A 24,855-nucleotide genomic window follows, 5' to 3' on the forward strand; every position below is an offset into this window, starting at 1 on the left:
TGAGCTGGCGGGTTGCCCTGCCAATATGTCAAAGGAGGCCCACAGGGTTGGAGCCAAACAGGTTCCCCACTCCTGGTCTAATGGGTAAGTGTGGGGGGTTGGTGAGGGGAAGAGTTGCTGTGGGTCACGGTTGTATGTGGGTTTGGCAAGCAGCACAAGCTGGGATGGACACCTAGTGTTGAGAGTGGGAGAGGTAGGTTGCAATGGAATGCAACCCACCCACCCCACCCCGCCTCAGAGCCAATCACATTATCACAACCCTGTGAATCTGAAATAGTACTGAAAATGGTAGCCTTGGTGCACCCAACAGGCTACAAAGGGCAGGTTTATATCACTAAATTCCAGAACAAGCTATTAGCTGCACACATTTGTTAATAATAATTTATACCCTGCCCATCTGGCCAAGTTTCCCCAGCCACTCTGGGTGTGGGTGGCTTTTAATGTTTGGTTTTAGACTGTTGTAACCCATTTTGGGACCTGCTGGTGAAGGGTAGGTAAAAAAATAACAATACACATTAATAATACACAATTATTATTATTATTATGTACTGCTTTTTTGCCCAAAGCCCTCTAAAAGCATGAAAATGCATCATACAGAGGAGTATAAGAGGAGAAGTGTCATTGATCAGTAAATAAAATAACACAAGATTGCAAAATCAGAACATTCGAGTATGGGGAAAATATTATTCCCAAGTTAATTGACCAGTCTGGTAAATGTTTTATATTTAAATATTAAACCATGGGTATTTTCCTGGGTTCGCTCCCCGCTTCTTGAGGGTTTTGTGTTCCAAATTAGGAACCACTGTAAATCTCTGGGCTATGAAAAATCATCTAGAGCCAGTACTCAACCAAAGACGAGAGTGGTGGCACACAAGGACACTTTAAACTACAGTGGTGGCTTCCTACCCCCCGCAAATATCCTTCCAAAGCGATAGCTTGTAGGGTGCCAGGAATTCCTGGGAGACCCCTATTCCCCCTAACGGAGATAATCACAAAACTACGCTTGAGCCCAATTTCCTCTGCAGCCGCGTCATCCGCTCCTCGCGCCTCCATTTTAACTGAGGGAACGAGGTTGACGCGCATGCGGAATACCCATCGGGAGGGTTCTGGGCGGGCATAAAGCCAACTGATCGGGAGAGAGAGAGCGAGTGGAGGAGGCGAGAGACGAGCGAGGAAAGCGCAGCAGCCCGTTCAGTGGGAAGATGGCGACCCCCGCCGAGTGGGCCTCGCTGTGCGAGAAGTTCCGCAGCGCCGTCAACCTCTCCTACGTGGAGTCCAAGAAAGACCCGGAGACGGAGCCGTACCGCTCCAAGTACAGCGCCCGGGAGCTGCTGGAAGGCATCAAGCAGCAGCTGGGCTCCGAGGAGGCGGAAGGCAGCCCGGGAGGCGCCGGCGGAGGCGCGGCCGGGGCCGACGAGCGGGAGCGGCAGCGCGCCGTGGCGCTGGCCGCCGTGGAGTACGAGCTCGGGGTGAACCACACCGACACGCAGGAGTACTCGGCCGGCGAGGAGCACCTGGTGAAGTGCGCGCAGCTGCTGGAGCCTCACCGCCTCTCCCGGGAGTGCGTCTCCCTCTACATCCAGGCCCAGGTGGGGCAAGGAAGGAAGGGGTCGTCGGTCGCTCCCCCTCCCGCAATAGCTCACCCCAAAAGGGGGCTCAGACCCACAACTGCGATGAGCTGTGGATAAGAAACAGGGTGCATGAACGTGTGCCCCCCCCCCAGCACACGCGCGCCAAACCTCTTTGCGTCGCTCGGGCTTGCGGTGTTTGGGATACTGCAGGTTCCTAAACCACAGAGTGCCGCATACTTGCCGGGGCATTTAAACATCAGCCCGGGCACGTGGCGCAGTGTGTACATTCATCGCCCACCCATCTTAACAGCAAAGGTTTTCTTGGGCCGGGGCAGTCACCGTTTCTCCTGGGAGATGGCATCATTTGGAAGTCAGAAATCAACTGGGGAGAATGAGCTTTCCTGACCTGTGCAGTTTTCCTTACGGAAATGGCTGTGTTTTTAGTTTTGTTAGCCTAATCGATTCTGCGGCATCTCTCCTCATTATGAAATCTAGTCGATGCATAATAGGCATCTAAGACGAATAATATGCTGGCTTGGATCCAAAGTCGGATCTAATGGCTAGCGGAAGAGAGCAGGCAACGTTTGCTGGTTCTCTCATCCTCCTTCACCTCTTCCCACACTTCCGGTGTTCCTCCATATTAGAAGGGGGGGGGAGGAAAGGGGAAACCAGCAAAAAATATTCTTTCCTTCTCTCCTTTTCTTTGAACAGAGATTTTTGTCAGTAACTTAACTCACAGGATCTCAAGATCCAAGTTATTTTATTTGGCACTTTGGAACTCTTGTTGAAGTACTGGATGATGCCTCCAAAAGATGTGTGGAATGTTACATAACAAACATTAACTGTCCACACTTTTTTAATCCATCAATGAATGAAGTTGTTTCCTCCCTACTCCTCATTGTTTTGCCTTTTTGTAAGAATATCCTTTGAACTGTTACCCATTCTATAGAAGTATTGTTGAAACTGCATATCAGAGTTGGAAATCCAGAAGGCTTTCTGTGTTCTGTTGCTGCTGCAGCCATGTGTCTATTCTTCTTGTTTTAGTGCAAGGGGGTGGCATGTGTCAAATTGGAGAAATGCAGTGCTGCGGTGCAAAGTATTAAGGGAGGGTTGAGCTGGTGGTGATGGCAGACCATCCTCTGGAATATTGGTTTGCAAGGCAGTAACGCTGTTACTTCAAGAAATGAAAAACAATTTGCAGTTAATGTGCTTACAGTGATTATTTACTATTGCAGTTTGAGAGCTGAGTAACTCCACTCAAGAGAGTTTGTGGATCAAAATAATTTGTGTGCCAGTAGCAGGCTGTGTGTCCACAGCATGTTTAAGGCTTCCCCCAAAAATTCTTCCAACAGTAATTTGTTAAGGGTGCTACGAATGGTAGTTCTGTAAGAGGTAAACTACAATTCCCAGAATTATTTGGGGAAAGGCATGTGGTTTAAATGTATGGGGTGTACACGGCTGCAGTAGCAAGGAAGGAATGATGACATTTAGTCCAGATGGCTTTTGTTCGCAAACTACAATGGTGTTAGAACTAGACCACTGTGGCTCCCAGTGACCAATAATAACATGATTTGAGTTTTAGAATTGTAACCTTTTGGACTAGCTTGAAGCTTCTTCTGTTTCTTGCATGTTCATACTAATTGTTTTATTGTTTGCATGTTTCCCATCCTGGGCTCCTTTAGGAGGAATGTCAGGATACAAAATTCAAGAAATAAATAATAGGCACTGGAAAGGATAGCTTATATTGAGGTAATGTGCTGCACATCCCTGGCCTGGCTCCCCAGTATGTGTCTGTAAGGCGGAATAGTATAGTATAAGTCTGGTTATTATATAATATGTAAGGGGGTGACCCCTCTTCCCTATTCATTGATGGTGGATTTGTGCCATTCATAGCATTACAAAAAAATGTTTCAATTTCCCTCTTCTTTTGTAGAATAACCTGGGCATCCTGTGGTCAGAAAGAGATAACATTAAAACAGCTCAGACTTACTTGGAATCTGCAGAGGCTTTATATAATCAGTACATGAAAGAGGTAATGTGTTGTATGAGCACGTCTTATGTTTCTGTAATGTGGTGGCACCTCAAGGCGTAATCAAAATTGCAAGTTCTAATATCAATGAGTTGCAATCATTAAATAATAAACAGGCTTTCTGGATTAATTGTTACTGAGCTTTGCAAGTTGAGAGGCCTGTTTTCTCATGTTATAAAATGAGACATTTTGATACAATATATGTGTTGTCAGGAGTTTTGATGCCTGAATTCTGAAAAATAATTATAGTACTAAGTGAAAAATATATCTACTGTTCAGATATCATTTTTAGATAGCTTCAAAATGGTTGGCATTTATGCAGAGTGTTCTGTGCAAACAGCTGACTAGAAAATCAGTGTCAACTCACAATTGCAGCTGTGCTTTCATCCCTCTGTAACCACATAAAGCATCTATAAAACAGATTAGGGACACTTCCATTATTAGTTATAATAACTGGAAAATTCTAAAAACACTTTGACTTATTGCTGTATGGCTAAAATGCAGTGCAGAATTAGTTTTCTAAAAAAGAACTTTTCTGTATTTCAGGAAGACTTATAACAAGCTAAACTCCTTATGCATAACAAGCAGCCTTCTAAGTTGTTGACTCTGCTGTGCCATAGCCTTAGCACAATGGAGCCTTTGTTATACCCTCGGGGGCGCTATTTATGCACTGCACTGCCTTTCTGCATTTCCAGTGTTTGTTCATTCTCCGACATGGCATCTATGAAACCAGTGGAGTGCTGCACTTTGGCAAATTCTAAAAAGTGATGCTGAAAATATTTCACTTGTTTCATATTTACGCTCTTGTCTTATTTTGCTGAATTTGCTTTTGACTAGAGATGATGATGCTTTGGAGAAAGGCCTGAGAAGAACATGCCTGCCTTCTTGTTTAATCCAGTGTAGTTCCTCTGTTTCTTAACAACCTACCTGTCACATTTAGAGTATTCTTCCTGGATTGTTGAATCTAGGTACCAGTGGCTCAACTTCCTGTGTGCTGGTTTATGTTCATGCTAAACCTGTCATCTCCCTAGTATCAAAACCCTACCTTGGGAGGTGTGTCCAGTCCCGCTTGATCATCCTTGATTTGAGGTTAAATGTCTCACACCCTGTCAACTCATTTCCCTTAGTTTTACTTGGTTGAAAATAAGAATTATTGCCTTCTTCCAAATATGATGGGTGACCTTTCCCCCTTGCAAGTGCATTTAAGATACCATTGTGATATTGTATGTCATAGGTTATTTAGAGAGGAAGCTGCTTTCATTTCTTTATGAAACTGTCTCTCCCCTCCCCCATTTTCTCTCTCCCTGATCTTAATAAAGCTTCTTAATTCCGAACCTGTTATTTAACCAGATACTTTGACAGTGCTACACATGCAGACATAGGGCAACAAAACGATTGATGAATTGACAGGTTTAATGCTGCAACTCAGTGACAGGGAGATAGATAAAGGTGACTGTAGGCAGCTGCCCTGGTCTGAGTTTCACTTGAAAGCACTTACAGTTCACCCTGCCGAAGAGGTGAGGTAGTAGTCGGGTAGTGGTGGCAAAAGAAATCTGGGAGTCCAGACTTGGTCATCACACTTATAACGATGGAAGGATTTGCAGCTCCAGAAAGACCTAAAGTGAAATGGAGCTAGAGGAACCAAATTTGTATTCAGAACATATTTCCAGAAACCTTTTGTTGGATTTGTTAACTATACATATGGGTCTTATTTATTGTTATTAAAAAATTTATCTTGCTTTTCAGCAATTATGCCCTCAAAGTAACTTATTAAAGGTAGAAATTTGGGATATGTGGCGGGCCAGTTGCTGCCCTCTCCCTGATTTTGCAAACTCCTCTATCTCTGTTAGCCCCAGCTCTACGCCAATTAAAATAGGGCTAGCTCAAAATGGCGTCTGCCACTATCCTGCCAGTTCCCAAGCAGAAAAAAGAAGCCGCCTTAGTGATTTGCAAAGAGAATAAAAGCAGCTACAAATTACGCTTGAGAAATAAATTTATAACAGGGACATGTGACTACTTTGTGCTCTAGAGTTGTTCAAGAGCTTGAACTAATAACTGGATCTCAATATTAAATATGCTGTTCGTTCAGGGATATATTTCTCTTGTGTTGTTTTTACTTCCGTGTAATGTCTTGTATCTAGTTGCAACCACTTTTGTCTTGAGTGCATTGAGTAGCACATAAAGCAAAAATTTCTGAAAGCATATTCTTCCAGAGTTTCTGGTTTGTTCATTGAGGTAAACTTTCTTTTTTTCTATATTGTTACATTTACTGAAACTCTTGTTTAAATGCATCACATTCTTTCTGTCAGTGCTGCAGAGTTCAGGAGAAGTAACTGTTCAAGAGGATAGAACAGGTTTTTAGAAGAATGTGCAGTTAGAGATGCATGATTACAGGTTCTACAACACAATAGGGAAGAACGGATTTTTAAGAAAGAGATATGTCTTCTGGTTGGATGTCCTGATACTTAGATGTTTTGTGCAATAAGAACATATTTCTGGATGTATCTTAACTTAATATTCTCTGCAGTACCAAAGTGCAGCCTGTAGAGAGCACAAATCCACTGTATGTATTTATTAAGTTCATATATGTTATGTTTTGCAGAATGGGAATCCCCCGCTTGATTCCAGTGAACATTTTATGGATGAAGAAGAGAAACTTACTGACCAAGAAAGATCAAAAAGGTATATGTTGAATTGTAAAGTCAGAGATTGGGAGGGGTGTTTCTGTCTTAAAATTAAATCTAAACCCTCTGTTTCCCCAGATTTGAGAAAGTCTATACTCATACGTTATATTATCTGGCCCAAGTCTACCAGCACCTGGAGATGATTGAGAAGGCTGCACAGTATTGCCATACCACCCTTAAACGGCAGCTTGAATATAGTGGCTACTATCCAGTAGAATGGGCTCTCAATGCAGCTACTTTGTCTCAGTATTATCTCACAAAGGTAGTCACTTCAATGTTTTCTTCAGTGTACCTAATTTGTTAAGGTGCTACCAATGTCAGAGTTGCTATTTGACCAGCTTTCAAAAAGCTATTGTTATCTGTGGTATGAGTCTTATTGGCAGGCATTGGGTTGCATCATCTTCCACACTAAGTTAATTGCACTTAAGTTCCCTTTGAAATCCATGGGACTGAAAGTCATGACTAACTTGCCTCATTCATTTTGTAAGTCAATGTTCTTTCCTAGCTTTGTTGGCATTTACAGATGTCAAACTCACAGCCAAAAACATGAATAACAAAAAGGTCATGTTTCAGGAGAAGTGCATTAGAGGAATTTATTCCTCACATTTGTTATGATATGAGTGTGCATGTAAGGGTGGGGAGACTCCTTAGAAGACCTTTACGTGTTTGTCCTCAGCTTTCTTACTATACAGCATTGCCAGATTATATCCCCAAATCCTTCAAAGATCACGCATTTGGGCAAACAATTGGGCAACTGAATTATTTCATTCTTAAATATTAAGAGAAAAATATCTTACTGCGTGCCAGGAACAAACGCCACCATGTCTTCTCCTTATAGCAATGTTTCATGGAGTCCAGGCATTGTTTAGCAGCTGCCAGTGTCATCTTTGGCCAAGCTGGACAGGTGCCATCTGCAGAGGACAGTAAGTCATCTCATTTTAATCCTCACTGTAGTGGCTTTGAGTTATATGGGTTAGCAAAAATGTTGAATTCTCTGCTTGCTGTCCGTTTCAGTGCTGCATTGATTTTGTGGGACTGGGGGAAGAGGTTGCAATGTGAGAGGGTGAAGAGGTGCCCTTCAGCAAGGCTACACTTCTCTATTGGGCTTGTACAGCTTTGAAACTAACAGTGCAGACTTGGGGCATAGTGGTGGTGCAGAGGAAATAGCTTTCGATATTTCAACTTTAGAGAGGGAGAGAAGATGTAAAGTTTTCCTCTATTCATAGAATCACAGAATTGTAGAGTTGAAAGGGACCCCAAGAGTCAGCTAGTCCAACCTCCTGCAGTGCAAGAATCTCAACTAAATCATGCATGACAGATGGCCATCCACCCTGTGCTTAAAAACCTATAAGGAAGCAGAGTCCACCGCCTCTTGTGGGAGTCTGTTCCACTGTCGAACAGCTCTTACTCTCAGAAAGTCCTTCCTGATGTTTACTCAGAATCTTCTTTCTTGTAACTTGAATCCATTGGTTCGGGTCCTGCCCTCCAGGGTAGAAGAAAATAAGCTTGCTCCATCTTCCATGTTACAGCCCTTTTAGATATTTGAAGATGGCTGTCATATCTCTAAATCTCTTCTTTACATGGTTAAACATACCCATTTCCCTCAACCATTCCTCATAAAGCCTGGTTTCCAGAACCTTTATCATCTTGGCTGCCTTCCTCCAGATGTTCCAGCTTGTCAATATCCTTCTTAAACTGTGGTGCCCAGACGTGGACACAGTACTCCAGGTGTGGTTTGACCAGGGAAGAACAGAGTGGTACTATGACTTCCCTTGAAAGGAACACTAGACTGCTATTGATGCAGCATAGAATAGCATTAGCTTTTTTTACTGCTGCATCACACTGTTGACTCCTATTAAGCTTGTTTAGTAAGACCCTTAGATCCTTTTCACATGTATTATCTTTTTTTAAAAAAAATAATATTTATTACTTTTAAAAGTTACAAAAAAGGAGAAGAAAGAAAAAGAAAGACAGAAAAGAAAAAAAACGAAAGAGAAAAAAAGCAAAAACAATACAATATATAAACAATACAAAACCCAACCTGAACCCATTAAACTAAACACATAAATGAAGCAAAACAAAAACAATTTAAAAACATCCCTCCTTTTCCATACTCTATCCTTCATTCCCTTGTTTCCTCAACTTCCTCACACCTCCCTTTTTGTATCCCACTTCTAGTACTTGTTTCAGCAAATCCTTTCCATCTTTCTCTATTTTCTATCGTATCATAAATAACATATTTTTTAACCTTATTTCCCATTAAGACTAAATTACTTATATATACTTAACTTCTTAAAGCATTTCTGCTAAATCCATAAAATATCATTCCACCAATTTTTCTAACAGTCATTACTTTTACAATATTTCTAAATATACACTTTAAATTTTCCAGTTTTCTTCCACCATCTCCTTTCCCTGGTTTCGGATTCTGCCAGTCCTTTCCGTCAGATCCATATAGTCCATCAACCTGGAGATCTTATTTCCGAGGCTCTTAAATCTTTTCCAAGTCCCTTCTGCAGATCTTCTTCATATTCTTTAATGCTCAGGAGCAAATCTCGGGAAAACTCCAACCTAACAGTACTTTTATTCCTTCTGGACAGTTCAGCCAAATTTCCATAATTAAAACTAAAGTCCATAAAGTGTTTCAGGACATATTTCAGGATTTCTCCAAATCTAAAGGCCCCCAAAACTTCAGGCTCCTCCAAACCCAAACCCATGTCCCAAAAGTCATTCAATCCCTGAATAGAAGGATCTTTCCAACTTTCCTTCTTCAGTCGAAGCCGGGATCCAATCCTCAAAATCTGACTTTTGCTAGATTCAATCATGGAAGACCTCAATTTATAATCCTCAATTTGCTTCTGAAAAACTAAGCATCCCGCTTGTACTACTTTAGGTTTCACAACAACAGCTTTCTCCTTTTCCTCCACCATTTGTCCTGCCAGGGTGTATTCCTGTGCCGAGTCCTGAATTGTTTCTGTGTTGGTACTCGCTTTTTGACTCAAATTAGTCACTTTCTGTTCCAAGTTATCAATTTTAAAGATCGTGTCATCTGTCTTTTTATGAAGCTGTTCCAGCAAGTAGTTTATCTTATATAATACAGTCACAATAGCTTCTCCTATCAACATTTTGAATGGTCCAAGGTCAAGCTCTGGTTCTCAGAATCCTTATCTTGCAGCTTGAGATCTCCCTGTTACACTCCTGTAACAGTTTCACATGCTCCCTCTAGAGGGAAACAGTCTCCACTTGTATCAATTCTTTCAAGCACAACTCAAGCAAATAAAAATAGTTTCAATTTTCAGTTACTTTTTCCTCCTTTTTTGAACGCAGAAGAGGACAATGGAAACCGTATCTTTCTTATTTTAGCTAGCTGTCAAATCCGTTCTGTCAATGAACATTCCCCAAACGTCATCTAGCAGCCCGTTCCCAGGTTCAGAACAGTGGTAATTTATTTTCACTCTCTCCTGCAGGCTCACTAGGTCTAAAACTTTCCCCCCTCTTCTCCTGCTTCCAAGGGGGGTTTTGTATTTTTGACCAATGGAAATTTAATCCTTTGTCAAAAGCTTTCAGAGACTTTAGCTTGTAGCGTCTTTGCTTCAATCTATTTACAAAAGCGGAAGGCGGACTTCCTGTTTAGAACCTTCCCGCTTCGGTGCCAAATTAAAGTATTTCAAGATCCAATTTTCCGTTCTACTCAGGGGTAGTTGTTTAAAATCCAATTGTCCACAGGAAAAGGTCAGCGCTCTCCGGCAGCAGCAATGCGGCTTCACTCCGTGAAAGAAGCAGTCGATTCAAAGCACCGTGCCACTCACCCCACGTCACTCCGGATCCCCAAAATAGGGTTTCCCCGCGAGTAGGGGAGGCGCAAAGCGTGCCAGCCGAATCCCAAGTTCACAGGCTTCTCCCACCTGCGATTCTTTTCACATGTATTATCGACAGTTCAGGTGTCCCACCTCTTATATTTTTGCAGCTGCCTTTAACCTGCTATAGGTTGTATTGGTAGTATACCTCGCTGTTTCATTTTTTACTTTTTAGGACTGTTAATGCTAGAAATGCTTAAACTATTTTAACGATGTGATGAAAACTGTGTTCTAAGATGTTCTTTACATCCTGTTTTCCTGAATAGAAATTAAATTTCTCCCTCCATTTCCAGTAGAAGTATCTTGAAGCTGTTTGATCCCCCTTACAGTATGGAAAAGCTTCAGGATTAGAAAATATTATGACCAAAAGTTAAACCTTCCTCCTTATAGCCATTTAGTAGATTCCAGTAGTATTAGTTACTTGAATTCTGTAGTCCTTCAGGTAATTTTAAGTGGCTAACTTATTCCCCCCCCCCCCGGAGATGGCTTTTCAAAATCTAACTGTCAACTAGCCTAATGAATATTGTAATATTTTAAACCAGATGAAACAGAACAAGATCAGCAAGACCTTCGACAGAGAAGAGCTGAAATTGCAAGGTGTTGGATTAAGTACTGCTTGAACTTGTTGCAGGGAGCCAGGAAATTGCTTGAGGTAATCAAGAAACGGAGTGCAAATAACCTTTTTAACATTTGCAGGAGTAACTAAACACAGTAGTCGCAACAGCTGCTAGTGGTGCTGAGACTCGAGGGTATAGTAAATGTAAGTCACAAGGTTGCTGTGTGTACAGAGATAGGAACCAAAATCAGTTGAGTGCTGGAATCTCTGCTTAATTTTTAAACCTTCAAGCAATATTCTGCATGGGCAGTAGAACACTTACTCTTGTGTTTGCCAGTTTTGTCCATATCACCTTGATTTCATCATGGGCCTTGATGCTTTACTGATAGTATCCAAATGGGTTCAGTAGGAGCTAGATACATTACCTAACCAAGAAAGCAGAGTTTTCTTTGTTAAAGCTAGTCTGCCAGTGGTGCATACTCTGTGTTTACACAGTTTTACACTTCGACTTCTTCAGTAATTTTCTACTTGCCTATTATTGTCCTGTCAGAGTGGATATTTAGCAGCTGAGATAGGCAAGCAGGCAGGTATTCCCATATGTCCCATTGGCCGTGAAGATGTCAGCGTCTCATCTATTAAAAAATCAGCTGTGTAATTTCCACTGCCTTGTTAGGTTTTCCTTAAATTGTTGTGGTGCTTATATACTGCTTTTTGTCCCAAGTGACCCCAAAGCAATTTAAAAAATAAATAATAAAATATCATTATGAATCACAAAACACCATTAAGATAACAGTAAAATAATAGTAGCATACATAAGCTGTTGAGATTTTCAGCTCGGGAAAGCAGTTCCTACTGTCTGATAACACAGTACAGTCATACCTACAGCTGTTACAGCTGTTTCAGGTTACGTGTTTTCGGGTTGCGGACCGCAGGAAACCTGGAAGTACCAGAACAGGTTACTTCCAGGTTTCACCGCTCACACATGTGGAGAAGCGCCAAATCGCGCCAGCACAGACATGGTGCTTTAGGATGCGAACGCTGCGGATTGCGGATGTGCCTCCATTACGGATTACGTCCGCAACCCGAGGTTCCACTGTAGTATTAACAATGGATAGGAAAGGAAAAAGAGAACCCTACAAGATGTCAGATATATTGGGAGTGGTTTAACAAAAAATTCAAGAATGACAACCACTTGCTGTGAAATACTTAAATGAAGTCAAGGAAAATATCTCAGAGTTACTGCTTGGAGAATTGTTGAAAACTCTTTAAAATGCCTCCACCACTAAGTTGCTGCTATAAGCTCAGCTTGTGTTTCCATTGAATTATCAAAATAAATAAGAATCATATATGGAAGTACTAAACAATTTCTAGAAATCCAAAACATGTATTTTTCTGTCACGTAAACATAGGAGTAACAGAAGTTGCTACTGTGAACGTGATTAATTTATCAAATTGGCGGTATCTAGTTTTTTGACATCTTGTGGCGAAGTATTTCACGCTGTGCGTTCTTGTTTTAGGACAACATTGGGGAGCTGGATCCAGACAGGCAGTCGGAGCTTAAAGCCCAGCAGAAGAAAGAGGAGGATGAGAAGGAAGAGGACAGGAAGAAGGCTGTTCTGTTTGGAACTAGTGATCTGTGTGACTCTATTTTGGCCATGGAAGAAAAAGTGAGCTGTGTGTTTCCACTAGACTTCAAAGAAGCTAGAGAAGTCTTCTTAGTGGGTCAGAATTATGTCAATGAAGCAAAAGATTTCTTTCAGGTAGATGGGTATGTCACTGACCACATTGAAATTCTTCAGGATCACAGTGCCTTGTTCAAGGTGCTGGCATTCTTTGAAGAAGATTATGAGAGGCGTTGCAAGATGCACAAGCGCAGGATAGATATGCTGGAGCCCATATATGCTGGCTTAAACCCTCAGTATTACCTTCTGCTCAGTAGGCAGCTTCAGTTTGAATTAGCTGACACCTATTACGAGATGATGGATTTAAAAGTGGCCATTGGAAATAAGCTAGAGGAACTTGACTCCCACACAATAAAGAAAATAAATTCTCTTGCTCAGATGGCCATGAAATACTATGAACTCTTTTTGGATTCATTGAGGAACCCTGATAAGATTTTCCCCGAGACCCTAGAGGAGGATGTCCTGCGCCCTGCAATGGTGGCCAAGTTCCATATTGCCCGCCTTTATGGCAAGCTTATTACTTCGGATGGCAAGAAACAGTTGGAGAACATGCAGACCTCGTTGGAGTATTACTCGTTTTTGGTAGACTACTGCGAGAAGCACACAGATGCCGTCCAGGCCATTGAAACTGAGCTAGAGCTCAGTAGAGAGATGGTTGGGCTTCTCCCAACAAGAATGGAAAGGCTAAGAGCCAAGCTTTCTACTTTCACTTAAACTCCTTCCTCCCGTGGAAATGTGCAATATTAACACAATCGCTGTCCAAAGAGGCAGTTTCCCTTATGGCAGTTGCCTTGTAGTCATCCAACATCTGTTGTGTGCTCCCACTGTGACAGGCAGCATAGAACCCGTATAAAATGGAAAACTGTCAAGTGTAGTAATTCTCCCACACTTCAATATTAAGTATACAGTGAATGGTCAACTGGTGCTCTGTATTGCTTGCTCCGTACTGACATGCACACCTTCCTGCCTTATTTTTCTCCTTCCACTACATGGTCCAGTTTCCAACTGTAGTGCTGCTCTCCAACTGTTTCTTCCAAAAGGGAACTTTTTGAGTACGTTGTATTTACAGCCCAATCCATCCCCACAAAATAGAGACTTAGGTAGGTGGAATTTATTTTCCTCATTAACAGTCCCTGGAAAAAAACTTAACATATCTCTAATTTAATGGCGTCATATTTATTTTTGTATATGTTAGCTGTCCTCCTTTTGAATCCTGTTAAATAGGATCAATAAACAAACATGCCTGATTGCACATTCTCTTGCCGTCATTTTGTGTGTGTGCGTTGTGACCTGTTTGGCAGTAGAAACCTGTTCCAGATTTTCTCCACAAGTTTCAGCCTGAGTCTTAAATACATTCCAGCTATTACCAAACCATAGGCCAGGACTCTTCTTAGTCCCATCCTACAACTGAAGTTCATATTCCCATCTGTAAGGACTAGAGTTGAACATTTAAAGACAAGAAAAGCAAAGATTCTCTGGCAGCTCACATCTATGTTCAATGGCATATTCTCTTATTAATAGTGGTTTTTGAAAGGGAGAGGTGAAAATTAAGAAATGCCCACCATCCTATTCTCACAGTGGCCAGTCAGATATCTATGGGAAACTAGCATGTAAGACATGAATACAACAGCATTCTTCCGCTTGTGATCCCCAGAAACTGGTATTCAGAGGCATACTGCCTCCAGCAGTGAAGTTAGAATCTAAGCATCATGGCTAGCAGCCACTCCTCCATGAATTTGCCTATGCCTCTTATGTGAAAAAGTACTTTATTTTGTCTTTCCTGAATCTTCCAACATGGAGCTCCATTGGACTCCCATGAATTCTAGTGTTTTGAGAGAGGGAGAAAAATGTTTTCTTACCCACTTTCTCCAAACCATGCATACTTTTAAACACTTCTGTCATGTTCTCCCCCACCCACATACTTGCCATTTTCCAGACTAAAAAGCCCCAAATGTAATCTTTCCTCATTGGAGAATTGCTGCAGTCCCTTGATCATTTCTGGTTCTTTCCTGAATATTTTCCAGCTCTACAATGTCTCTTTTGAAGTGTGACCAGAACTGTACATAATATTCCCAGTGTGGTCACACCATAGATTTGTCTAGCGGCCTTATGACATTGGTAGTTACATTTTCAACCTGCTGCCTTACATGGACTTTGCCATTTTCACTGCTGCTGCACATGGGAGTCAACATCTCCATCAAGCTGTCTTCTGCAACCCCAAGGTCTTGTTCCTGGTCAGTCAACAGCAGCTGAGACTCCCATTAGCTTATATATGAAGTTAGGGGTTGGTTGGTTGGTTGGTTGGTTTGTTTTTGCCCCAGTGTGCATCACTTACACTAAAATACACCTACTATTTTAGTATCATTCACCCAGTTTGGAGAGCTCCCTTTGGAGATCTTTTCAATCACTTTTTGTTTTAAACATCCAAAGCAATTTGGCCACCTCACTGCTTACCCTGACTTCTAGATAATTAAATAAAAAGCACAGGTCCCACCCAATACTAATCATTTAGGGACTCCACTTTCCCCATCCCCTGCATTAGGAGAAAAGTCCCATTTATTCTTGCTCTCTGCTTCCTGTTTCTTAACCGGTCATTGATCCTCAAGAGGGCCTGTCCTCTGACTTCATGACTGTTAAGCTTACTCAGGAGTCTTTGGTGAGGTACTTCATCAGCAGCTTTTTGACAATCTTTAAGTACACAATATCTGATGGATCAACTTGTGTCAATATGTTTGTTGGCACTCAAGGAACAAGGTTTACTCTTGCGGAAGCCGTGCTGGTTCTGCTTCGGTAAGACCTGTTCTATACCCTTAGTAATTCTGCCTTTACAGTGTTTTCCTTTAGCTTCCCAGCACAGATGCTAAGGTAAGTTGCCTGTAACTTCCTGGATCCTATCTGGGTTCCTGCTTAGGAGCTGAATCCTGGCTTATTCAGCTATTTGCACAAGAGGAGCAAAGCAGCTGCAAAGGGGTTCCATTTACCTGCATGCAAGTCACCACAAGCCCACCACAAGACAAGAATGAGCAACATGTTTGCTGCAGCTTGGGCTGGATGTTTTTGATTTCGCAGTTCTGCCAGCAACTCATTTTTTGTGTTACTAAATGCAGTACCCTTAGGGAAATAGAATGGGGGGGGGGGGACAAGGGCTGCCATCTTCAGTGTTCTTTGCATCTTGATGAGGGTGGGAGAGCTATGGGTAGACTTGAAGATAACATTACACTTCCATTCATCTGTCCCTCCTGTACGCAGTACATTAACCAGTTGAAAAAAATAACTATTGAAGAGAAAACCATAGCAGCAGGATGCTAAAACTGTAAGTTAATTGCAAGCTCACTGTGGGTAAATATTGGTTGTAACAAGGCAGTGAGGTATAATTGGGAAAACTATATACTTGATTTAGCTTGCCTACAAACCCCCTCTCCCCTCTGTGCTCCTGCTGGTGCTGCTACAATCTCTGACTGATGCACTGTGGAATTCTTCAATGATAGGTCAAGTACCATAAGCAGTTACTCTGGAATTAGAAGGGTCTGTTATTTGGTTGATGCAGTCTGGAATACTTTTTCATGAACTAGGCAAATTTATGCTTTGCCATTTTTAGCTCTTATCAGGAAAGGGGGAAGAGTTGCCAGGCAGCACCCACAGAGCAACCGTTGCTGAGAGCTTACGCCGCCGCCTCTTGCCCTAGTGAGACTCTGATCACATCACAAAGGCCAGCTGGGTTGCTGTGGGCAGCTGCTTAAGGGTCTGGCTATTCGGGACATTCTGTGGAACATCGAGAGAAGTTGCTCTTTGTTCTCTTCCGTTGTACAATTGCAAATTGTTTAGCAAGCCACCGAGAGCCCTAAGCATAGGACAAGATATGTAATCTGCAAGGTGCTGCCTTTGTAGATGGTCTGAAGACTGCAGCTTGTTCAGAGTGCTGTGTTCAGGCTGGTGTCAATGACTAGCTGTTTGGAACGTATTCCTTTATTGCTCAGTCTTAGGAAGCTGCTTTATGCCTCGGCACATTATTTGTACATCTAGGCCACTATTGCTTGTTCTGAGTGGCAGCAGTTCAGCTGCACATAATCTAAATTGTCTTGGTCAATGTTGGCACACAAGAACATTGCTTAGTGAATGTAATTACCTCCTCTTCCAATCACAAATTATCCTGTATTAATATTTATTTAATATTTTTGTTGTGGGGAGGGGAAAAGAAGCTACTGTGTTCACTGAGGGCCCCATCCCCAAGCAGTGGAGATTTTATTCAGTAACACCTCTGGCTACTGAGGGCTAGAAACTATTATTACTAATGATTTTCAGAAAGCTGAATTCTGTACTTTTCCCATGTGCTTACAAAATAACAGGATCACTTTGGCTGTAAAGAGAAGCTGGACTCAAGACATAGCGGCCCCTTAGCCTTTTTTATTGTTGTTTTTTTGCAACATTGTGTGGACATCTGAAACCATAACTGCTATGTGAACATCCAGTGGGCTAACCTGTGTTGAAAAGTTATGGAGCAACTTTCCCAATTTCCTGTTGCACTGTAACAGTGTAACAGCGCAGATGCATGTAATTTTCTTAGAAGCAAGCCTCACCAGTGGTCAATGGGACTTACTCTCTAGTGAGCATGTTTAGGTTTGGAGTCTAATAAGACCGTTGTCAGTTGAGCTGACTGCAAAAGTTAGGCATGGATGGCTGTAACGCTCCATAGCTTCCCAGGCAAGCTGTTCTGTTGAAAAACTTTGTGAGCACTTGAGTGGTTGGTGTGTTTGTTTATGTAAAATCTATCAATGAAAATAACGGTTTTATGTCCTTGGTCTGTTGTTCGGAGAATATTAGCAACAACAGCTGCACATCCCAACCGCACAATTTCCTCTCCCAACTGGTAGTGATGTCAGTAAATGTTAGGTTTTGGTATGGAAATGCAATGCTGATAATCAAGTTTAATCTATTCACCGTGACCACTGGCATACACATAGTTTTGCTGCTCTGAAGGAAAGGCTTTGTTTAATCAGGGCACAAGCCAGCCAAAGGTTATTTACCAATTAGTTGTATCAATTTCAATGAGAGAGTTATGGGGAAGAGGCTTTCTCAGTGACAGAGCACATGATTTGCATGCAAAAGGTCTCAGGTGTTCATCCCTGGAATCTTTAGGTAGGACTATGAAAGTTTTTCATTTGAAACCATGGTGAGATACTGCCAATCAGTGTAGAGAATACACTGGTCTAACTTGGTATGGCAGCCTCCAACATTTCTAGTATGCACCATTGAAATATAAAAAAGGATGCTTAGCTTTGGGTGGATGGTGTTGTAGATCTAATTATCTTATCAGAAAATAAGGCAACGTTTCCTGGAGCATACCTCATCACATATCACCCAAAAACACACACTGCAAGTTACACAAAAGTTACAGCAAGAGGGTGGGGTTGGGGAGAGATAAGTATGTTTGTTGATTAATGATCCCCACTCTCTTTAATTGCCCCATTCTCCTAAATATGACGCAGTAATTTATAGGATCATGGTGTCTCCCCAACACAGCAGGAGTCATTGCTATGCTGGCACGTTCTATGTACAATTGCTGACGAGTAAGACCTGTTGAAAACATGCATAAGAGTGGGCTGCAAGTAGTTAAATTTGGTAGGGGTTCATATTGCATGGCTTTGCAACATACCTGCTCAACGTCTGTTGTAGCCTCAACATGAAGCAATTGCTGTGAGAAACCAGTACCTTGCACAAAAAACTCCCTCTAAGCCACAAAGCGACAAGAAGCATAGCCTATAACTATGGTCTTGTTCTTGGAAACAGCAGATGAGGTGATAACAGTTATCATGCCAGAAGTGCAAATGGGGCTCACATGACTAAATGATACTGCATACGATAAAAATCGGGGTCAGGCCAAGATGCTTTGTGACCTGAGGCATAGGAGAAGCTGGCATCCTCCAACATGCAGAAGTTGGCCAGATTGGCAGTTGACTCTTTCTTCAACACTGACAATGAGACGGCAACATCCACCACCACAGCCTGGATTGGTACACACAATTCTGTCATCGAACACTTGGGCAACTTTCCCCACCTCCAGCTGCTGCCACCAGAGGCACCTGTCTCACCCTGCCTAGCAGAAGGACCCTGGAAGACATTATTCCTGCACACAGAAAACTTGATATTGAGGGGAGAGCTTGGCCTTCTCCCTATCACAACCAGCTTTTTCCATGCAGAATTGTGTTTGCAGGAAAGAGCATTCCTTCACATAGTCAGGTGGGCAGACTGGGGAAAGAGCGAGTTCCTTACACAATATGTGTTATGTTCACTATGCATAGGATTGTGAGCACTTTAAACAAAAAAAAAGCTGGTAGCATGACGGGAGAGTACTACTCAGGATGTAAGGCCCAGAACAGGCCCAGTGCTGGAGTCTAGTGCAAATTTATTGTCACAGGACAGAGCTCAGTGTTTAGGGGTGGGTCTGAGGGAGCCAGAGTCTCTCTCCCCCCCCATCCCATTTTTTTTGTTATTCCATTCATTTTTGCTATTAAAGACCACGGGTGGATGCCATTTCGTCACCATGACTATATGCACACAGTGCCTTGGAAACAATGCAAAGTCCCTCGGCAGTCTGGGTAAATAAAATGAAGGCCACCCTGTAACAGTTGTTGAGAAAAGAAGCTCTGCCACTGCTGGAGAAAGATGATCCCTCCTGCCCGCAAATGGTCAATAATAAAAAGTCAGTGTGGTGTGATGTCATGCAAAGTGTTAAGACTAGGATTCAGGAGACCCAGGTTCAAATTGGCTAAAAAGCTCATTGGGTGACTTGGGCCTATCCCTGCCTCTCAGCCTGACCTACCTCACAGGGTTGTTGTGGGGGATGAAAAGGGGAGAGGAGAACAATGCACACCTCCTTGAGGAACGTAGAAGAAAGGTGGAGTATAAATGTAATAATAAATAATAAAAGTATTGACTTTGCTAGAGTGGCATGGGGTTGTTGGTTTGTGTTGTTTTTCTTCTTTTTCGTGTTTTTATTTTGTATTTTTATACTGTGCACCACCCTGAGATCTACAGATGAAAGGCAGTATAAAAATTTAATTATTAATACATTTGATTAATAATAATAATAATTGATGTGTATGTTTTTAAATGGTCCCATTGTTGACTACAGATTTTCATTCATTTTGAAATGAATACTAACTGCACCCCTAGGATTTTTTGTTGTGTGGGTAAAATCCAGCAGTAGAGAGCAGAGGAAAAAGTTGTCTGTTCACCTAAATACTTTTGTTTGAACCATTAGAAGGCTTTTCTTTTTTTAAACTGCTGCTGCTGTTGGTGAAATGTGAACTTTGTCTTTTATTTTCTTGGCAGCTGGGCAGAAAACTGAAATGTTATGGCTTGGTAAATTGATTGATTGACTGGGTAGTTAGTTAGGCTTCTATAATGTGAATAAATTCTTAGAGGGAAAAATCTGTCTGTCAATATATTAATTCTGGAGGAAGCAGGTGGGAATATGTTGACAGCTTTTGGCATCTCCCATGGCAGTTTAACAGTTATACAGCCAAGACATGCAACTGAGGTAGCCTGTGTCCTCTGTCAGAAGGACATCTGTTCTATGATGTTTCATAGATTGGAACCGTGTGGAACAGCTGTTTGCTGTTGATTTTACAAATGTTTCCTAATTCATCTTACTTGTGGTTTTTACATTTGCAGCTTTTTGAACTTTCTGCTCCCCCCACCCCCAGTCATAGAGGATCATATGCTGAATTTCTGATTAATATCTATAAGATAAGAGGGTAACAGTATGTATAGGCAGAATGGACGAATTTGTCAATTTCATTTTGCCTCTGTTTTTCATTCTTGCAATTATAAATTCAGTTTTCCACATTTCCACAGCAGCTTAACCCCCCCCCCCCCGTAAGTGCAAAGGACCACTCTGCAACCAGTTTGCACGAAAGATACTTAGGCAGGCGATCATAAGAATCTGGCATCATGTATATGGAACTTTATCTCCAAGACCCAAGTGTAGTGCAGGTAATTTTTTCTACATTTTTATTCCTCTGTGACCTCATTCTCTGACCACCCGCAAGACTCCAACACAACAAGAAGCGTGTGTGCCCACCCACTCACTCAATAATGAGCATTTGGTTCAAACCTTTTTTTGCTTGGGTTTGCTAGGGGTGATATTGTAAGGGGCCACCAATTTGTGTCTTTGCCTTGGGTCAGGCTTAGCAGGATTGTAATGGGATACAGGACACACTGTTGTGCTGTGTTGGAACTGCAGTAGTTGACCTGCTTTTGACTGCAGATCAATAGCACTGATTCTAGCAAGGGAAGGGCCTCAATCTGCTGTTCATCCCTGCTTGTTCTAAATAACTTCAGCCTTTCCTTCTATTATCTGACAGACATTTCTGTGCTACAAGAATCACTGATCCGGATAATTTTGATGAACTTAGTCCGGAAGCAGGGGGAATGTTGGATTTTACAAATCTCAGATGCTACCCCGACATTATCTATGGCTTTATGACATACATAATACCCTTTGGCAACTCTTTCCCCCCACCGTGCATGCAGTGACTACAGAATGCCTTTGTGTTATATCTGGCATATTTAACCTTCTGTATATAAATCATGGCAAACAAAATAAACCAAATAATTTTGTAAGCAGGGACCTGGATATTATTTCATAGGCAGGCAAACATTTTGAATCCTCAAATGCTTATTTGCTTATTATTAGCTACTTGCGAAATAACCCCAAGTATGCAACAATAAGCCACATGTGCCTGCTTGGATAGGCAGACTCAAAAGTATTCACAGGAAAGAAATCTCTCTCCCAATTTTAATGCCTTGGAAGAATGCAAAGCTCTTAATCTACTTTCCATGTGGCTTGAAAATAGTGTATGCATGTTGGTCCAAAGTGTAAGAAAAAGTTACAGAAGAATTGGGCATATTGGGCTAACCTAAATGTTGTGTTTCTCCTAGTAGGATATACTATTAGATGATAATGATGGTGGTAATTTAGGAATGATGAAGAATATCTGGCCAGTTCCAATGCAACTTTAAGAAAAACAAAACAGCCAGTAGACACATGTGTTCATAGTTTGTAGACAGTATAATTTGAATTTGATATGACTGTTGATATTTAATAAGAATAGGAATAAGAATAGATAAAGCCATTTGATTAGGTGTGCCTTCCCCCCCATAGGGAATGAAGTTAGTATGTAAATTACTTTGTCACTGAATAGTTGTGATTTGGGCCTGATTCTGTTCCAGGGATTTCCAGCCTCACACCCACAGGTGCCACGGAGCCTCATGCAGATGTCCCATACACTGAACGTTTCTTCTTCTTTTTCTTTAAAAAAAGTTAAGACTCTAGCCATCCTAGAAAGAAAGTCCCCCTTCTAAGCAATTTCTGTGAAATGTGCAAGTCTGCCTGCTCCTGTCAGTATTTTCAGCCAATGTGGGAAGTCAACACTGTGACTGATGAGTTGTTTGGACCCCAGTCAATACGAACTCCTAGAGGCCTAAAAAGCTGCTGTTTCCCCTTCCACTTTAATGTTTTTTTCCCTGATTCCGCCTTATTTTCTATGCAGAAATTGAACACGTTAAGCCTTTTATTAGATGGCAATACAATTGAGTGAGACAATACAGACAAGCAGTTTATACCAAGTGGTTGAATATATACATCATGGTAATAATGAGTTAAAATTGCAAATGACGAAGCCATGTTTTGTTCTACAGATGAAACAGACCTTCTTTTCTTTTGGTCATCATAATTATGACTTAAATACATGATATAATGTGATAGCTCAGTTGGTAGAGCATGAGATTCTTAATGTCAGGGTCATGGGTTCGAGTCCCATACTGGGCAAAATATGACCCTCATGGTCCCTTCTGACTATGATTATATGTGTGCTTACGTTTTGGTCTCTGAAGAAAGGGTTAAAGACAGGGAGGCAGTTTATCCTTATGAAAAGATTACTGCTGTAGTGCAAGATAAGTTGTGAGAGATTTATCAACATCTTTGAGAAGAAGGCACCGCTTTGAGGGAAGTGTTAAGATTAGATTTTGCCTGAGTGGCTATTTTGAACACATCTCCACCCATCTTTCACTAAACGAACCAAGAGCCTACTCTAGTACACATTTACAACTCATTTTTAAACTCTCTTTCTCCAAACTTAGGGCTATCTCATACATGACAGTTATGACTCTGGCTTAAATTAGTATTCAGGAAAAATGTGCAACTTACATTGGCAATCATGCACATTAAATCTCTCTCCCACATCCTGGCCTGCTTGAACGACTTTTGCATTTGACCAGAGCAAAGCACAAGACATCTGGAAGCCCTTTTTAGAGCCAAATGACAAGATACTACTCGAATGTTTAGGATTGAAGTCTTCTGCCATAATATCTCTGAAACTGATGCTGTAAAAGTTACTGTGTGTGTGTGTGTGTGTGTGTGTGAGAGAGAGAGAGAGAGAGAGAGAGAGAGAGAGAGGGAGAATTTGGGGTAACAAAAGAATGAGTGGGAAAGCCCCCTGCCACTTCTCTGTTCCCACTCACCTCCTCCTGAGGTGGCTTTTCCTGTGAAGTAAGAGCTACTTATTACACAAGTTTATGCATAACATACAGTTTGGCGCTTAGTGTCTCATGTGAAAATGACCGTAGATTGGTTGGCAACCTTCTCTAACCTTGCTAGACCCTTTATTGAGAATAGGGCCATCAATGGCTACCATCCATGACTGATGTTCTCCTTTCACTGTCAGACAGTATATGGTTGCTGGGGGTCACAAGTGGGGAGAGTGCAGTTGTGCTCATGTCATGCTTCTGTTCTGTTCTGATGTACTTGCAGCTCTGCCTCCTTATGAACAGTCTCTCTAATGGCTTCTTAATCGTTTTCTCTCTCATTTGCCTTTCTGTCAAGATTATGTTCATCTACCCTTTGTACATGGGCATACAAACCCATGCTGCACTTTTGCATACTATCACTGAGACCACCTACATAAGTGTAATTCCTGATGCATTTCCTGGTGACATGAAATTTATTGAAGACATTGTCATAACTTTATCGCTGCCCTCAAACATGTCATTCTGGTTGTTGTTGTCATCATCATCATCATTTTAAAAGCCTTGTTTTGTTTCCCTCATTTGACTACTTATATCTATGTCGAGAATTAATGGCTAAATAGAAAAAGGGAGCCAAGTTTTTAAACAATGGGACATAGGTTGTGTGCACACTATACATTTAAAGCACATTTGAAGCATATTTCTCCCCTCAAAGCAATCTGGGCACTGTAGATGGGTGACTGAGGGGAGGAATGAAAGGCAAACAAAGCGCAACCCAGTCTGTCAAACTCTGCTCACTATTGTGAATGACCGCCAGAAGCAGAGTAGCAATGAATATCCAGGAAAAAACAGGAAACTGTGCAAGCTAAAGTGCCGAATGTACAGAGACAGAAAAACCAGATCTTTATGACCCATTCACAATATAAAGCCTCCATATGGAAGCACCTTAGGTGTAGGTAATATTGGGATTCATAGTCATACACAGGATAAGGCAGCTTCCTATGTGGTCATGATTTTGTGCCATTCTCTCTGACCAACCGTGACGTCCACAGCATGCCCACTCCATTTTGAACCCTGGCTTCCTCTATTCTCGGCATTGCTTCTCCATTTGTTGGTTCCTATTCAGCCAACGCTTTAAGGTCTTCAGTACCTCACAAGGTCTTCAGTACCTCACGGGGGAAGATTTCTGGCACCCACCTATTTGTATTAAGTGTATGTGGGATAGAATATATGAGATGGAATATGGAGGCAGCTGTGAATTTGTTGTGTGACCTCATACTGGCCCAGAATATTACTCACATTTCCATATGCTCTAATGGAACACAGAGGATTTCAACTCTTCCCGTCTCCTTGGGAATGTTCCTGTCCTCAGAATCAATGTGAAAGACTGTCAGTCTTGTTCAATATTGTCTACACTGGTGGACAGCGGCTCTCGGGGGTTTGAGGCAGCGGACATTGTTTGGATGGAGTGACCAGCTTATTATTGGTGGGAAAGTTCTGTGCGGATTTTATTTCTTCAGTCATTTCAAAAGCTTCCATGGAAAGTTTGATAGTGATATAGTTAAAACACTTTCTGTGACATAAAGAAAGTTGCAGTAGATTGTGTCCTAAGTGCTCAGCCACAAAGTGATTCCATCAAACTAGCTACCCACTTAGGCTGATTATCGTGTCGTAACACGAAAGAACACCGTAAAAATAGGAAACAGCAGGCACTCTTAACTGCTGAATGTATGGCCTGCCGTTTCCTTGAGGTGTATCTGCTTGGTATTAACGCCACTTGTTAGAGGTTTTGACCATGATGCATGTTAAAATGTTTAGGAATTCAGATAAATGTGAAATTGCTTGGTGTGCAAAAACATAATAGAATCATAGAGTTGGAAGGGACCACAAGGGCCATGTAGTCCAATGCCCTACAATGCAAGAATCTTTCACCCAACATGGGGATTGAA

General features: G+C 41.8%; 1 protein-coding gene and 1 long non-coding RNA gene across 2 annotated transcripts; both read left to right on the forward strand.

The window, feature by feature from the left end:
- The first annotated feature begins 1,109 nt into the window (after nt 1–1,109).
- Nucleotides 1,110–13,631, forward strand: KIFBP (kinesin family binding protein). The gene is made up of 7 exons (XM_053388456.1): nt 1,110–1,589; nt 3,505–3,603; nt 6,203–6,282; nt 6,363–6,546; nt 7,123–7,207; nt 10,684–10,793; nt 12,215–13,631. The coding sequence occupies exons 1-7, from the start codon at nt 1,203–1,205 to the stop codon at nt 13,091–13,093; spliced, it is 1,824 nt and encodes a 607-aa protein (XP_053244431.1). The 5' UTR covers nt 1,110–1,202; the 3' UTR covers nt 13,094–13,631.
- Nucleotides 13,632–14,522: 891 nt separating this feature from the next.
- LOC128413921 (uncharacterized) lies at nt 14,523–23,390 on the forward strand. Its single transcript, XR_008330523.1, has 4 exons — nt 14,523–19,274; nt 20,237–20,374; nt 21,614–21,703; nt 23,265–23,390. It is a non-coding gene; the product is annotated as an uncharacterized LOC128413921 (long non-coding RNA).
- The last annotated feature ends 1,465 nt before the right edge of the window (nt 23,391–24,855 follow it).

The sequence above is a fragment of the Podarcis raffonei genome, chromosome 5 (assembly GCF_027172205.1).
Source record: "Podarcis raffonei isolate rPodRaf1 chromosome 5, rPodRaf1.pri, whole genome shotgun sequence".
Lineage (NCBI taxonomy): Eukaryota > Metazoa > Chordata > Lepidosauria > Squamata > Lacertidae > Podarcis > Podarcis raffonei.

What these genes read in the sequence shown, in the direction of transcription:
- KIFBP (XM_053388456.1), top strand. Translation starts at nt 1,203, where the DNA reads ATGGCGACCCCCGCCGAGTGGGCCTCGCTGTGCGAGAAGTTCCGCAGC. An exon ending in GGTGCCATCTGCAGAGGACA is followed by an intron (nt 7,208 to 10,683) that starts GTAAGTCATCTC and finishes ATTTTAAACCAG; the next exon opens with ATGAAACAGAACAAGATCAG. An exon ending in GAGCCAGGAAATTGCTTGAG is followed by an intron (nt 10,794 to 12,214) that starts GTAATCAAGAAA and finishes TTCTTGTTTTAG; the next exon opens with GACAACATTGGGGAGCTGGA.